At 40.3% G+C, this 12,149-nt stretch overlaps 2 protein-coding genes and 1 long non-coding RNA gene across 4 annotated transcripts in view; 2 read left to right on the forward strand and 1 right to left on the reverse strand.

Moving 5' to 3' along the window:
- The first annotated feature begins 1,134 nt into the window (after positions 1-1,134).
- LOC139546859 (uncharacterized) lies at positions 1,135-5,848 on the forward strand. 2 transcript variants are annotated; one of them, XR_011669277.1, is made up of 7 exons: positions 1,135-1,312; positions 2,185-2,258; positions 2,521-2,571; positions 3,056-3,158; positions 3,830-3,936; positions 4,326-4,411; positions 4,554-5,848. It is a non-coding gene; the product is annotated as an uncharacterized lncRNA (long non-coding RNA). The 2 variants fall into 2 exon arrangements; XR_011669278.1 differs by having other exon boundaries at positions 1,233-1,364.
- A 3,181-nt stretch (positions 5,849-9,029) lies between these two features.
- Positions 9,030-11,629, reverse strand: LOC139546857 (transcription factor Sp9-like). The gene is made up of 2 exons (XM_071355737.1): positions 11,482-11,629; positions 9,030-10,925 (listed from the first exon to the last, which is right to left on the reverse strand). Exons 1-2 carry the CDS (start codon positions 11,500-11,502, stop codon positions 9,645-9,647), a joined length of 1,302 nt encoding a protein of 433 aa, XP_071211838.1. The 5' UTR covers positions 11,503-11,629; the 3' UTR covers positions 9,030-9,644.
- A 158-nt stretch (positions 11,630-11,787) lies between these two features.
- LOC139546858 (obg-like ATPase 1) overlaps positions 11,788-12,149 on the forward strand; it is a 43,429-nt gene continuing 43,067 nt past the window's right edge. The window contains exon 1 of the mRNA XM_071355741.1: positions 11,788-11,911. The gene's annotated coding sequence lies outside the window, so the exon portion shown is untranslated. The remainder of the gene's footprint in view (positions 11,912-12,149) is intronic.

Consider the following 12,149-nt stretch of genomic DNA (forward strand, 5'->3'; position numbering starts at 1 on the left):
GCTACATTCATGTGGATGTAACCATGATTACTGATCATCCTGAATGAATCGTGAATGATGATGAGTGAGAAAGTTACAGATGCAGAAATACCATACCCCCCCCTGATTTATTTTTTAACATCCCCTGTTATTGTTTCATGTGTAACTCTGTATTGTTGTTTGTGTCGCACTGCTTTGCTTTATCTTGGCCAGGTCGCAGTTGTAAATGAGAACTTGTTCTCAACTGTCCTACCTGGTTAAAATAAAGGTTAAATAAAAAAATATATATTAAAAAAATATTGTAATGGTAAAGAGGTTACCGTGTCCTGATATTTGTCTGTAACTCTCTCACTCATCATTATTCACAATTCATTCAGGATTATTCATAATCATGGCAGAATCCACATAAATGTAGAAGTGTTTAGAAACATATTCTATTTTTATTTTAAAATAAAAGTGACACAGTACATTATTTACCATTACTTTCTATTGGGAACAAAATCATCTGAAACACAACCAAAACAAACAGCAAATGCATTCAACAAAAAAATATAGTCACAAGCTTGATGTAATTTTTGGGTGCTATGAATATGGGACCAAATACTAAACTTTTGACTACTTTAACACACATGTAAGTCAATTTGCCCCCAATACTTTTGGTCCCCTAAAATGGGGGGACTATGCACAAAAAGTGTTGTAATTTCTAAACGGTTCACCCGATATGTATGAAAATATCCTCAAATTAAATCTGACAGTCTGTCCTTTATCTCCTCATAGTCATTGTATCATTTCAAATCCAAAGTGCTGAAGTACAGAGCCAAAACAACAACAAAAATCACTATCCCAATACTTTTGGAGCTCAGCTGGCAGGTATTCACTTGACAAAATCCATGCCAAGGGCCTCCTCGTCCTCGGCACTCTCTTCCCATACTCTCCGCCCCACACAAACAAACACTTGACCATACACTGGACATTGCTTAACTGAGATTTCAATCCGAAATAATCTGTTGATTTCAGTTTGGTGCTTGTTTCCTGTCGCTGCAGCCAAGTACTGGATCACAAATTGTAGACGACAATATAATTTTTACATGTCCCCCCGTTCGTTTTTACTTTCAGTTTATTTAGTTATTTACCAGAATTCACAAGTCCGCAATTAATGAATGTTGTGAACGCTTCAGTGTTGTTGGTGTTACGTCAGAGGTCACGCACAGAGCTGACCCGGATAAAGATTTGAACCACGTTGTTTTGTTTTTGTCATCGCCAGCTAGCCAACATTTCGCTTTGAATCCCCTAACTAATCATTCTTCAGCCATTGGGAAGTAATTTGCTAATTGTAAGTGCATGAAAGATTTTCCATCCCGCATCGAAGTCAAATATAAAAAAAAGTGGGTGGCTAAATATTTGTTCTAGCCTAGCCTTCCTCGCAAACTGAAATCAACAGATTATTTCGGATTGAAATCTCAGTTAAGCAATGTCCAGTGTATGGTCAAGTGTTTGTTTGTGTGGGGCAGAGAGTATGGGAATAAATCTACAGTAGCTAGTTTAGCTAGCTAACAGTTGGTTGCAGATGTTCCAGATACAGTTGATCTCCATTGTTCCATTTATGCCTTTACATAGGACTTTTTATTCGTCTCTCATAATTTCCCCACTGAAAGATATTGTAGCGAACGGAGGCAAACTCGGGTCGCAGGTGTAAAAGGCAAACACCCAACGCATCGCGCCATTTAAGCTGGGTTGCCCCACTTGTTGGGAATAATGTATATTATAAACTGGGTGGTTCGAGCCCTGAATTCTGATTGCCTGATAGCCGTGGTATATCAGAACGTATACCACGGGTATGACAAAACACTTATTTTTACTGCTCTAATTACGTTGGTAAACAGTTTTATAATAGCAATAAGGCACCACTGGGGTTTGTGATATATGGCCAATATACCACGGCTAAGGGCTGTGTCCAGGTACTCCGCTTTGCGTGTTGCATAAGAACAGCCCTTAGCCGTGGTATATTGGCCATATACCACACCCCTTCGGGCCTTATTGCTAAAATATAATTAACTAGGATTGCTACACTGCCTCCTCCGAACGCGAACGCATGTCCCGTGCTTCGACCATATATTTTGTTTTGTGTAAAATCACAGCTCTAATTTATCATATAACAGATATAACCATTGTCTGGCTTTTGTGTTGTTAAAACCTTTCTCATAGACTGTTGATGGGAGATGATCGTGTGAAGAATGGTCTCAACTTCATGTATGAAGCTCCATCTGGGGCAGACAAAGGTAACTACATCCATCTTGCATCTTTACCATACTGAATAATGCAAATCAAACCATAATACTGCACTCCTTCCACCCACACTCTGCAGTCTACTGAGAAGGGGAGACCAAGGAGGTACAATGTTTAATAAGAGTCCCTCACTTGTTCACAGTTGCATACTTGTTTCTCAAAGCAAGCATTGCTAGTTTGGTAAATGTTGTAGATTGAAAGGCATGTGTTAGTTTATTATTGTTCAAAATGTTACATTTTTATATTATTTTACAGGAAGGAGAATCAGAATACAAGTTTGAGTGGCAAAAGACGTCCCCTCGAGAAGTAAGTAGCTAATTGTGTTGATCAACATAAATATTCAGATGACTTGAGTCCTACTATTAGAGGTTACCTTTGCATTTGGTGATACTTTCGCTTTCATCTTTTTAGGTATGCCAAGGATGTCATGGCTAGTAAACTTTTGCGTAAATTAATATTGTGCATTTTTCCCATTTATGTTGAATTAACTTATGACATACCTATTCATGACAATCTACTGTTACATGTGATTACCCTCATTGCTAGGCTAATTATTGATAATACATGTGCTAAATATTGATAATACATGTGTTGGCATTTGACACTTGGTGGTGCTAAAGTCAAAGGATGATCTCTAACTCGGGATAACGATGTGTTTATTTACATTATGGCAGGTGTCTGGGTAGTATATATGCTTTGCTTGTTGTCATCGCAATTAGGTTGTATGGGAGGTGTTATAAGTGATGGAATGAATGGATTTAAGTCCAGTCTAATGACCTGTGATTCTCAGGTGCGCAATGTGAGATGCATCATGTGTCACAAATAGGGCCGTGTGAATACAGACAGTGGCCTGTCTGGGATCAATGCCAGCGCTGCGCCCACAGAGAAAGCAGGTACAAATAATAATCTGACCTACCTGGATGAATAGAGGAAAAAAGTAGAATGGTAATTCAAAATAATATTTCACAGATGTAGCTAATGGTTTATTTTAAACTAAATGTTATCAAGTTTTTTTTCTTCATATTTTCATTCTCAACCATAAAATCCTCCTTTTTATTTTTGCACTGACTTTTAAATAATTTGAATAAAGAACTTATGATGCAGCTATTGCAGACAAATTGCAATAATAATGTGTCCCAATAGAATGGGCATTCAGTATTACATTGGATATTTGTGGTAACTCTATACTTGTAGCAGTAGTTGCCATCACTCCTGGTGTCCTGTAGAACTTCCAGAGTGGAGCTGGTTCTGACTCCTACAATTAGGAAGTGAAGTAGTAAAGTAATGTTTACAGAGGGAGAGTCCTGCGCATGGAGTTGATGGTGGAGGGCGATAATGGAGCCCCTCCTGTGCTGGGAGAAAAATGCATTTATTGTGTATTCTGATTCCCCTAACCACTGCTTTGGGAGAATGATATTGTATGATTTGCTCAGCCTGAAGACGAGTGAGTTGATTTGGTGTCCCTTTCTGTTAACAAAGCCGGCCCTGAATTCCCCACTGTGGAAGCAGTGGCGGATGTGGACAGACGTCAATGGGACTTTGAGGCTATGATTTGTGTTAACAGGTCCGTCGATGCACCCCTCCGAGTTAATGGCAGAGATGTGAAACAGTGGGTTTGCCCTGAAGAAATGTGTCCTTGGAAGAAATTCTACTGTTTGTGATCCATCGCAGGTAATCTTCTGTTCTTCTTCCCCGCATGAAGAAAAAGACCAACAATATCCATGGCAGATCCCCGGTCTAAATGTGATTGCTGCAAAATGGCCAATTATCAGAGTAAACCACCGAGCTCTTCCAGTCGCTGCAAGTTTAGTCAATTGGGCAGATGTGATGAGACTAACTGCTAAAATTATAGGAGTGTTGCAACACCAGATGTAGCAGTATATAGTTTAACCCCCCCCCCCCAATAATCTCCCCTCAAACAGAAATCAGAGGTTATTCTGCTCTTACTTGCTTCACTTCTAACCATTTGTGACGTCTTTATTCATGTTTTTTTAGCGTTTGATGCATGCTTTTTAAAATGTTCATTGTTTGATTTATTACTAATTGTGTTTATGCTATAGGAGTATGTTGTCAATGAAGAAGAGGAGGATCCTGAGGTTGAATTCCTGAAGTCGTTGACCACTAAACAGAAAGAGAAGCTCCTCAGGTAGGAGAGCACCACCATTCCTACGTTTAGTTGTTTTGAATATAATATGCTTATTGTAAAATAAGATATGCTTATTGTAAAATAAGACAACAAAAAAAATAAACATGAACTACGAATATAACAAATTGTTTTCATTTTAAAGGAATCTTGACCGTCTACAAAAGAAGAGTGAAGGAAATCAGAAGAAGAACTGTGATAGTAGTGACAGCTCTAATGAAAGTAGCAGGAGTGACAGACTGACAGCTCTAATGAAAGTAGCAGCAGTGACTGACTGACAGCTCTAGTGAAAGTAGCAGCAGTGACTGACTGACAGCTCTAGTGAAAGTAGCAGCAGTGACTGACTGACAGCTCTAGTGAAAGTAGCAGCAGTGACTGACTGACAGCTCTAGTGAAAGTAGCAGCAGTGACAGACTGACAGCTCTAATGAAAGTAGCAGCAGTGACTGACTGACAGCTCTAGTGAAAGTAGCAGCAGTGACTGACTGACAGCTCTAGTGAAAGTAGCAGGAGTGACAGACTGACAGCTCTAGTGAAAGTAGCAGCAGTGACAGACTGACAGCTCTAGTGAAAGTAGCAGCAGTGACTGACTGACAGCTCTAGTGAAAGTAGCAGCAGTGACTGACTGACAGCTCTAGTGAAAGTAGCAGCAGTGAATCAGACTGACAGCTCTAGTGAAAGTAGCAGCAGTGACTCAGACTGACAGCTCTAGTGAAAGTAGCAGCAGTGACTCAGACTGACAGCTCTAGTGAAAGTAGCAGCAGTGACTGACTGACAGCTCTAGTGAAAGTAGCAGGAGTGACAGACTGACAGCTCTAGTGAAAGTAGCAGCAGTGACTGACTGACAGCTCTAGTGAAAGTAGCAGGAGTGACAGACTGACAGCTCTAGTGAAAGTAGCAGCAGTGACTGACTGACAGCTCTAGTGAAAGTAGCAGCAGTGACTGACTGACAGCTCCAGTGAAAGTAGCAGCAGTAAGTAGCAGCAGTGACTCAGACTGACAGCTCCAGTGAAAGTAGCAGCAGTGAATCAGACTGACAGCTCTAGTGAAAGTAGCAGCAGTGACTGACTGACAGCTCTAGTGAAAGTAGCAGCAGTGACTGACTGACAGCTCTAGTGAAAGTAGCAGCAGTGACTGACTGACAGCTCCAGTGAAAGTAGCAGCAGTGACTAAGAGTCAGAAGAGAAAGAAGAAGGGCAAGAGACAGGACTCCTGTCGTGATGACAACACTGAGAGTGATGGATGAGTCAAGAGTAAGACCAGGCCCAACCTCCAGACAGAAACAGCACAAAGATGATACCAGAGAGGAGAAAGAAACAGTAGAGATGAGACACGACAGCAGGGAGAGGCAGAGAACCAGCAGCAGCTCCCAGCCTGGCCCAGATAGAAGCAGAAGGAGAGAGATATAAAGACAAGGTTCACAGTAGAGATGAGGCAAACGGTAGAAGAGAGATAGATAGAAGTAGTAGCAGAGATGGAGCAAAGAATAAAGCAGCCGCAAAGCGAGGAGTAGGATCCTCTATGGAGGGAGGGAGAGAGAGGGGAGGCAAAGGGAGGAGTAGGATCCTAGATGGAGGGAGGGGGAGAGAGGGGAGGGAGAATGAGAAAAGAGCCAGAGGGAGAGCTGAGAGAAAGCACTGAACTGTGAGAGTAGACAATCTTACAAAGTGGGCCAGTGATACCATTTTATTTTGCTGATGTAAACATTTTTGACACGAAAGTGTAATGTTTTGAAGGTTTTATGATGCTATTGTTAATATGTACATTTTTCTTGGTGGGCCCACTTATTAAACAAACACATAGAAACCAAAGTTTTAGTAACACCATGTTTTGGTGTTGCTTGCTAGTTGGCTGCCACGGTAAAGTGAGTGCAGGGGCGTATTCATTATGCCGATTCTGTTGCAAAATGTTGAGCAGAAGCAAACGGAATGAAACGGAAAGGGGCCTAGCTGAATTTGACCAATAGAAACTGTTCAAAATGTTCCATTTTGCTACTGTTAGGACTAGTGATTACACCCCTGCTCCTCAAATAGTTCTTATTTTCATCCACTAGAGGGCAGCAGTAGACCTAAAATAACTTGAACCACAGAAATATTTTGCATTTCTCAGATTATTGAACAAATGAATGTCTTGCATGCACTATTATTCATGGTTGTCACTTTAGTCCAGAGAACCATCTTCACAATACTATAAAAAAATATTATTGCAACTCGAACTTTAAAAATAGTAAACTGTGCTCACATGGTTGTGACCGTTCTTCATTACATGTGTTACAAGTCTAGCTTAATTATGTAGGCTTGTTTCAAAGTGGTCTTCTGGAAGTGGCCTAAGCGGGAGCATGGTTGACTAATGACAATCAATCTATGATTGTTCATTATGCCATGCATACGATTAGGTCTGCGTAAGTGATTAGTGTGGAGACATCAAGTTTGTTTCAAATATTTAATACTGAATACTTAATTCTGAATCGAGATCAATGCATGGAACTGTACTCTTTCTGCAAAACCCAGTGCATGATTTACGCAACATTGCGCGCCTATCGGCCTTTAGAGATTACTTGTTGCATTACTTGCATGACATTATCATCATGATGGACAAAACAGAAGAAACGATGAGGTCATCGGGGTTCATTTGACATTGGACTGTGTAACATACGACTTCCTATTTGTTTTGGAGCCATATATTTTATGGCAAAGAAATAACAATAACTCCTGTGTCGATATGATTTGTTAAGAATTCCTGATCAGGAAAATTAAAATCGAGAATTTCTTGCATGTTTTATTTTATTTCAGTCGCTTCAGATTTGTATGTTCTGTATAGACAGACCATTTAACCTTTTGCAATGATGCCGCGAGGTGTGCACCTAAATACTGTAGACCTATGCCAATTGGTTTGATTCATTGTTATTTTATCATTATCACAATACAAGTATTTTTTGTGACCTTCCATAGTGAGTGGTGGACATTTTTTTAAATCCTGGAGACAAGAGGAGAGTCGCCCGAGGCCTTGAGCAGTGAGATGTTTTCCGTGTCCCGTAAAGTCTCACTGGTTCTCTTTGATTGTGGCTTGAAAACAAAGATGACTTCTGCCTAATGCTCAGCGAGAGGGAATTCCATGGAAAAGTAACAAAGCGATAAATGGCAGCACTTTACTGTCCGCAACCCCAAGCGTCTCTCTTCCCGAAGCATTTTGACGCACTTAACTCGTGTTGAATTTAACGCCATTTTGTAGCCATAAAATAGCAAACTATGCTCATGAATTACAGATTAATAGTTATTTCCGTCGTTATGAAAATTGATCGAATTTCAAATTCACTAAAGTGTAATGAAAATATTACATTTGCCCACAAGAAAACTGTAATTTACTTAGTGTGCCTATGCGGCAAAATAACTAAAACATTTTTTCTGAAGAAAAAAAAGAACATAAAGTCACTGCAAATAAACCGCCATTTTATAAAAAAATAAACATACACTTTTAACTGAAGGTTGTATTAATTTATCATGAACGTTCGGTTATATAATAATAGCCCTGTTTTATTTTGCCTGTTGGCTTCATTTAAAAGTTCACATATTAAATGCAAAATATAGGCTATAATACGTTGTCTTTTCTAAGCTGTTTATTCTTAAACTCGAATTCGTGGTTATAGAAAAATTTACATTTTATTTTTTATCGTTATTTTCGTGATCTCAAAGCCAGCCACACAAAAGGAAATGAAAATAATTTTCCTCTATTGCCTTCTGGTCAATTTAACTTCCTCTTCAGAAAGAGGTTATCTAGATGAGATGCCTGTCCCTAACATATTCCCAGGCCTGGGCTCACGCTGTAATTATTCCCCGGGTTTTTCTTTGAGATCGGACGCTGCACTGGGTAAGCACAAAGAAGTCAGAGAGCATCCTTGAACCCTTTCAATACGGGGCCACTGATATTCAAATAACATGCAGGAACCATTTGACTGCGCCGCGACAAGAGCATTTCAAATTCATCATTTGCATATGGCTTTTTACCCCTTTTCCTTTTCAAAAGTTTAGAAACAGTTCCCATAACATCAAATCAAGTGTAGAGTTTCAAGGAAAGCTTAGAGATGCTTTATCCTTATTCTTGGACTGCCATCTTTCCGTTTGACATGCAAATTAAAGCAGTTAATTTGGACAATTAAAATAAATATTCAGGGGGCCTTTGTCATCAAAACCCCCTGGAAGCCCCCAGATAAAGTAAAGCTGAACAAATGATGTCTCGGAGATTAATTAGATATTTGATAAGACACGAATCCCTAATCGCAAATACAAGACACATGGGGTTGCGATGTGCTCCAAGTCATAATTAATACCATTTAACAAGATTTTCATTTGGGCATGAAATGTCTTTTCCGAGGCATTAACTATTGATTTATTCCTCAGAGAGAATGCACGTCAATGTGCGATTGCCTATATCAGCAATGTATGATTGATTTTATGTAAAGGAACACTCTTGCCTATCTACATTTTACGTTTGGCAATCGTTCATTTTTACCATTTATACCATCACATAAAATACCTTGGTTCATAATTTATTTTCATTTCGCATAATGAAAACAAGTATGGGACCCAATATAGTGAAACACTCCCATTCACACGACTACTGCCTCAGATTTTAGATCGTTTTAATTATGACAAAATGAAAGTCTTATACGTGTGACTTTATACAAGTAAACATTAATATATTTTTTTAGCAAAGAAATGAAATGGTTAACTGAATTTAAAAAGCTGTGTACATACATATCCACAAAGTGCGTTGAAAGTAAACTGCCTGAATTTCAGGATCCCAAACACGAATAAAACAATCATAATTCACATTTACATGAAAATAACACGTTGTTTGTTGTCAGTATGTACAATATGATGGCGACTCACATGGGCCAACCAAGTTCATTTGGGTTAGCTCGCCCCTTTTAAGCACTGATCGTAAAAAGTACCCCGCGGTTCATTTTTAAGTTGACAGCTTTATAGTTATGTCATTTTCACATAATATAGAATAATTCTGCTTTTCGTTTGATGGTGAATAACGAGTTGAACATATTCAATCAAGATGGTGTTAAGTTTTAATTATTTTTTGTTTTCAAATGCTTTGCGTAAAATCGTATTTTCCTCCAATACTATCTCTCAAAACCAGACCCGTTTTTAATACATGTACCAGTTTTGATAACCTACTGGTAATTTGCTTTATAAAGTTAGTTTCAAGGTCATTCAAATAACAGTCATTCAGTGCTCGTCATGAGGAGATGGATCCTTGATTCTGGGGTTTACCCCGTCTAAAATGAGTTCTGGGGACTCGGACCTGGGGGTCTCCAGGTTACTGGTGTCGGTGTCACTGTCGCTTCCCTTTTTGCCTTCACCACCGGCAGTGTGGGTTTTAATGTGCTTGCTCAAATGGTCGCTCCTCATAAAGCGCTTGTTGCATACTGGGCAAGCAAACCTTTTCTCACCGGTGTGGGTACGGAGGTGTCTCTGAAGTTCATCTGATCTTGTAAATCTTTTGCCACAAAAAAGCCAATTGCAGACAAATGGCCGCTCGCCAGTATGCCATCTCAAATGGGCTTTAAGGTGAGAGGTTTTGCCATACACCTTACCGCAGCCTGGAATGTGACAGCTGTGAAGTCCTTTCCTCCGGAGGCTGGCCCCTGCAGGCCCCAGCCGCTCAGCCTCCTGACAGTTCGGACAGTCGCACGTGGCTCTGCCGGAGTACCTCCTGGATGACCTTGAGGAACCAGAACTGGAACCTGAAATCATAGCGTTCGCGGCAGAGGCGTCCGTGTATGTTGGAATGACTGTTTTGAATCCCTCTTGTGTTAACAGGTGTTGGCTAGTTGATAGAAGATGCGATGCCGTGGGACTTATACCGGTTGAGCTGAATGCCGAGTGTGTCAAAGTGGAGAAGTCAGGGTTATAGCCACTGAGTTGAGAGTGTATGGCTTGGGGGGTCCCGGAGTGCAGGGAGGTCTGCAGCGAGCTTGCAGGGTTTTGGACCTCGAGCCATGAGCCAGGGTTGGTATGAACGTCCCACCACGCGGACGCCCCATTAGTAACATCGCCCGAGATGGTTGAATGGAAACCAGACTTGTACCACGACTCATACGGATGTGCCATCCCTACCCTCGGGTACAAGGTTTCTGCTGATGTGTGGACTTTGGAAATGAAGGCTGATTGCCCAGACTCTTGAGACGAAATGCTCGCTGAGTTGGAAAACAGACTGCTGTACTCTGTGGAAAACGCAGAGGTGGTCGGGGAAGTGGAGGCTAAGCAGAACGCGCTGTTGCCTGTGCCAGTAGTTGATGTTAGTCCGGTCGATCCGCGGCTTGTTGCTACAGTGAATCCAGGGAGACTGGATCCCAAGTTGCAACTAGAGGATCTTTTCCAAGGATGAAATCCGCCTTTTGAAAAAGCACTGGAATCAGGTAGAGTGGTAAGGGGACTGGTATTGCCAATTTTGTTACAAGTAGCAGCCAGCATAGCTAGAGGTGTAGTTCCGAATCGTGGTTCTTCCTGCAAAGAGATAAATCACTGTACTTTAGAACATTGCAAGCAACATTTACCATTTTCTTTCTGTAAATAAGATGCATGCATTTGCTATAAGTATAATTTGCGTCTGCCTATGTGGTCGTCCAACCGTTCGGTTGTTGTGCTTGTTTGGATAGCAATTAGTGCATAGGCTACACAATTATTTACCGTATTGGATTCAAACATACATTTAGTGAAAATGTTCATTCATAAAGAATGTATCGAAATGTGAACTAAATATCCACTGAACCAAATAAACAGACACAATCATGGAGGAAATACAGTAACGTCACTCAGTAGATAGTTTACTGCAGGTCTCGAAAGTTTGCTCATGTGGGTAGCCTATTATGAAAGTTGGCAAAAGCAAAAATTATTTTGATTGAGGAAAATTACAACATCTAAACAAGCACTTTCAATACCTACAGTAACAACAAAGCTCAACGATAAGAGAACAATGACCGAAAAGTAGCCTATACAATTTAGTAAGTGTGAACGTATAAAGCCTACTTCACACATGAAAAACAATATTTTGTCGGCTTACCCCAAGTATAGACGTAGCCATATCCAGGGTCTTTGCTATGTTGAATTGGTCACAATTCTGCAATAGTGTACTTTTCCAATTCGACTCAGACACTTTGCTTTTCCGTAGTCACACGATTTCTCTCTTGGCTCGGAGCTCCTACACTACCTAGTTGTAGAGAGCGCGTTCTTTGAAGTACAGCTGGCAAGAGCAAGCAGCCAATCTAAGCGCTGGATTCTTGGCAAGAGGACGACGTCAGCCAATGAGAGATTCGACTAAGGACAGAAACGCTAAAGCTTCATGTCAATCAATAACTCTTGTGCGGATTTGACTGTCAAGCAAGATACGATTTGGTATTTTTATACATGTTATGTATTCTCCCATCAAGGCTCAATGTGCTCTTTATTGTAGAATCGAGATCATTTTGGTTTAAGCTAGTTCTCTGCAAGAGGTAAGAATTTGATATAATTTATTTAGAGGTATTTTGTTTCTGTTGCATTTCATAAAGCTTTCTGACCAATTGTCATTTTTTTCAACTGCAGGTTCTTGGTTTCTCTAGGCCTATATAGACATAATTGTAAAATATAATGTTCTGATGTATAGCTGCCTCTGCTTTTATCCCTCGTGGAGTCCCAAATTGTTTTTTGTTTCATGTCATGACATGAGGGGATTGGTGATTATTTAAAAAA

The sequence above is a fragment of the Salvelinus alpinus genome, chromosome 20 (assembly GCF_045679555.1).
Source record: "Salvelinus alpinus chromosome 20, SLU_Salpinus.1, whole genome shotgun sequence".
Taxonomy (NCBI): Eukaryota; Metazoa; Chordata; class Actinopteri; order Salmoniformes; family Salmonidae; genus Salvelinus; species Salvelinus alpinus.

Excerpts from the sequence above, each read along its gene's own strand:
- LOC139546857 (XM_071355737.1), bottom strand. The coding sequence starts at position 11,502 with ATGGCTACGTCTATACTTGGG. Across the intron at positions 10,926-11,481 it reads TGGCTACGTCTATACTTGGG|GAAGAACCACGATTCGGAAC; the intron begins GTAAGCCGACAA and ends ATCTCTTTGCAG.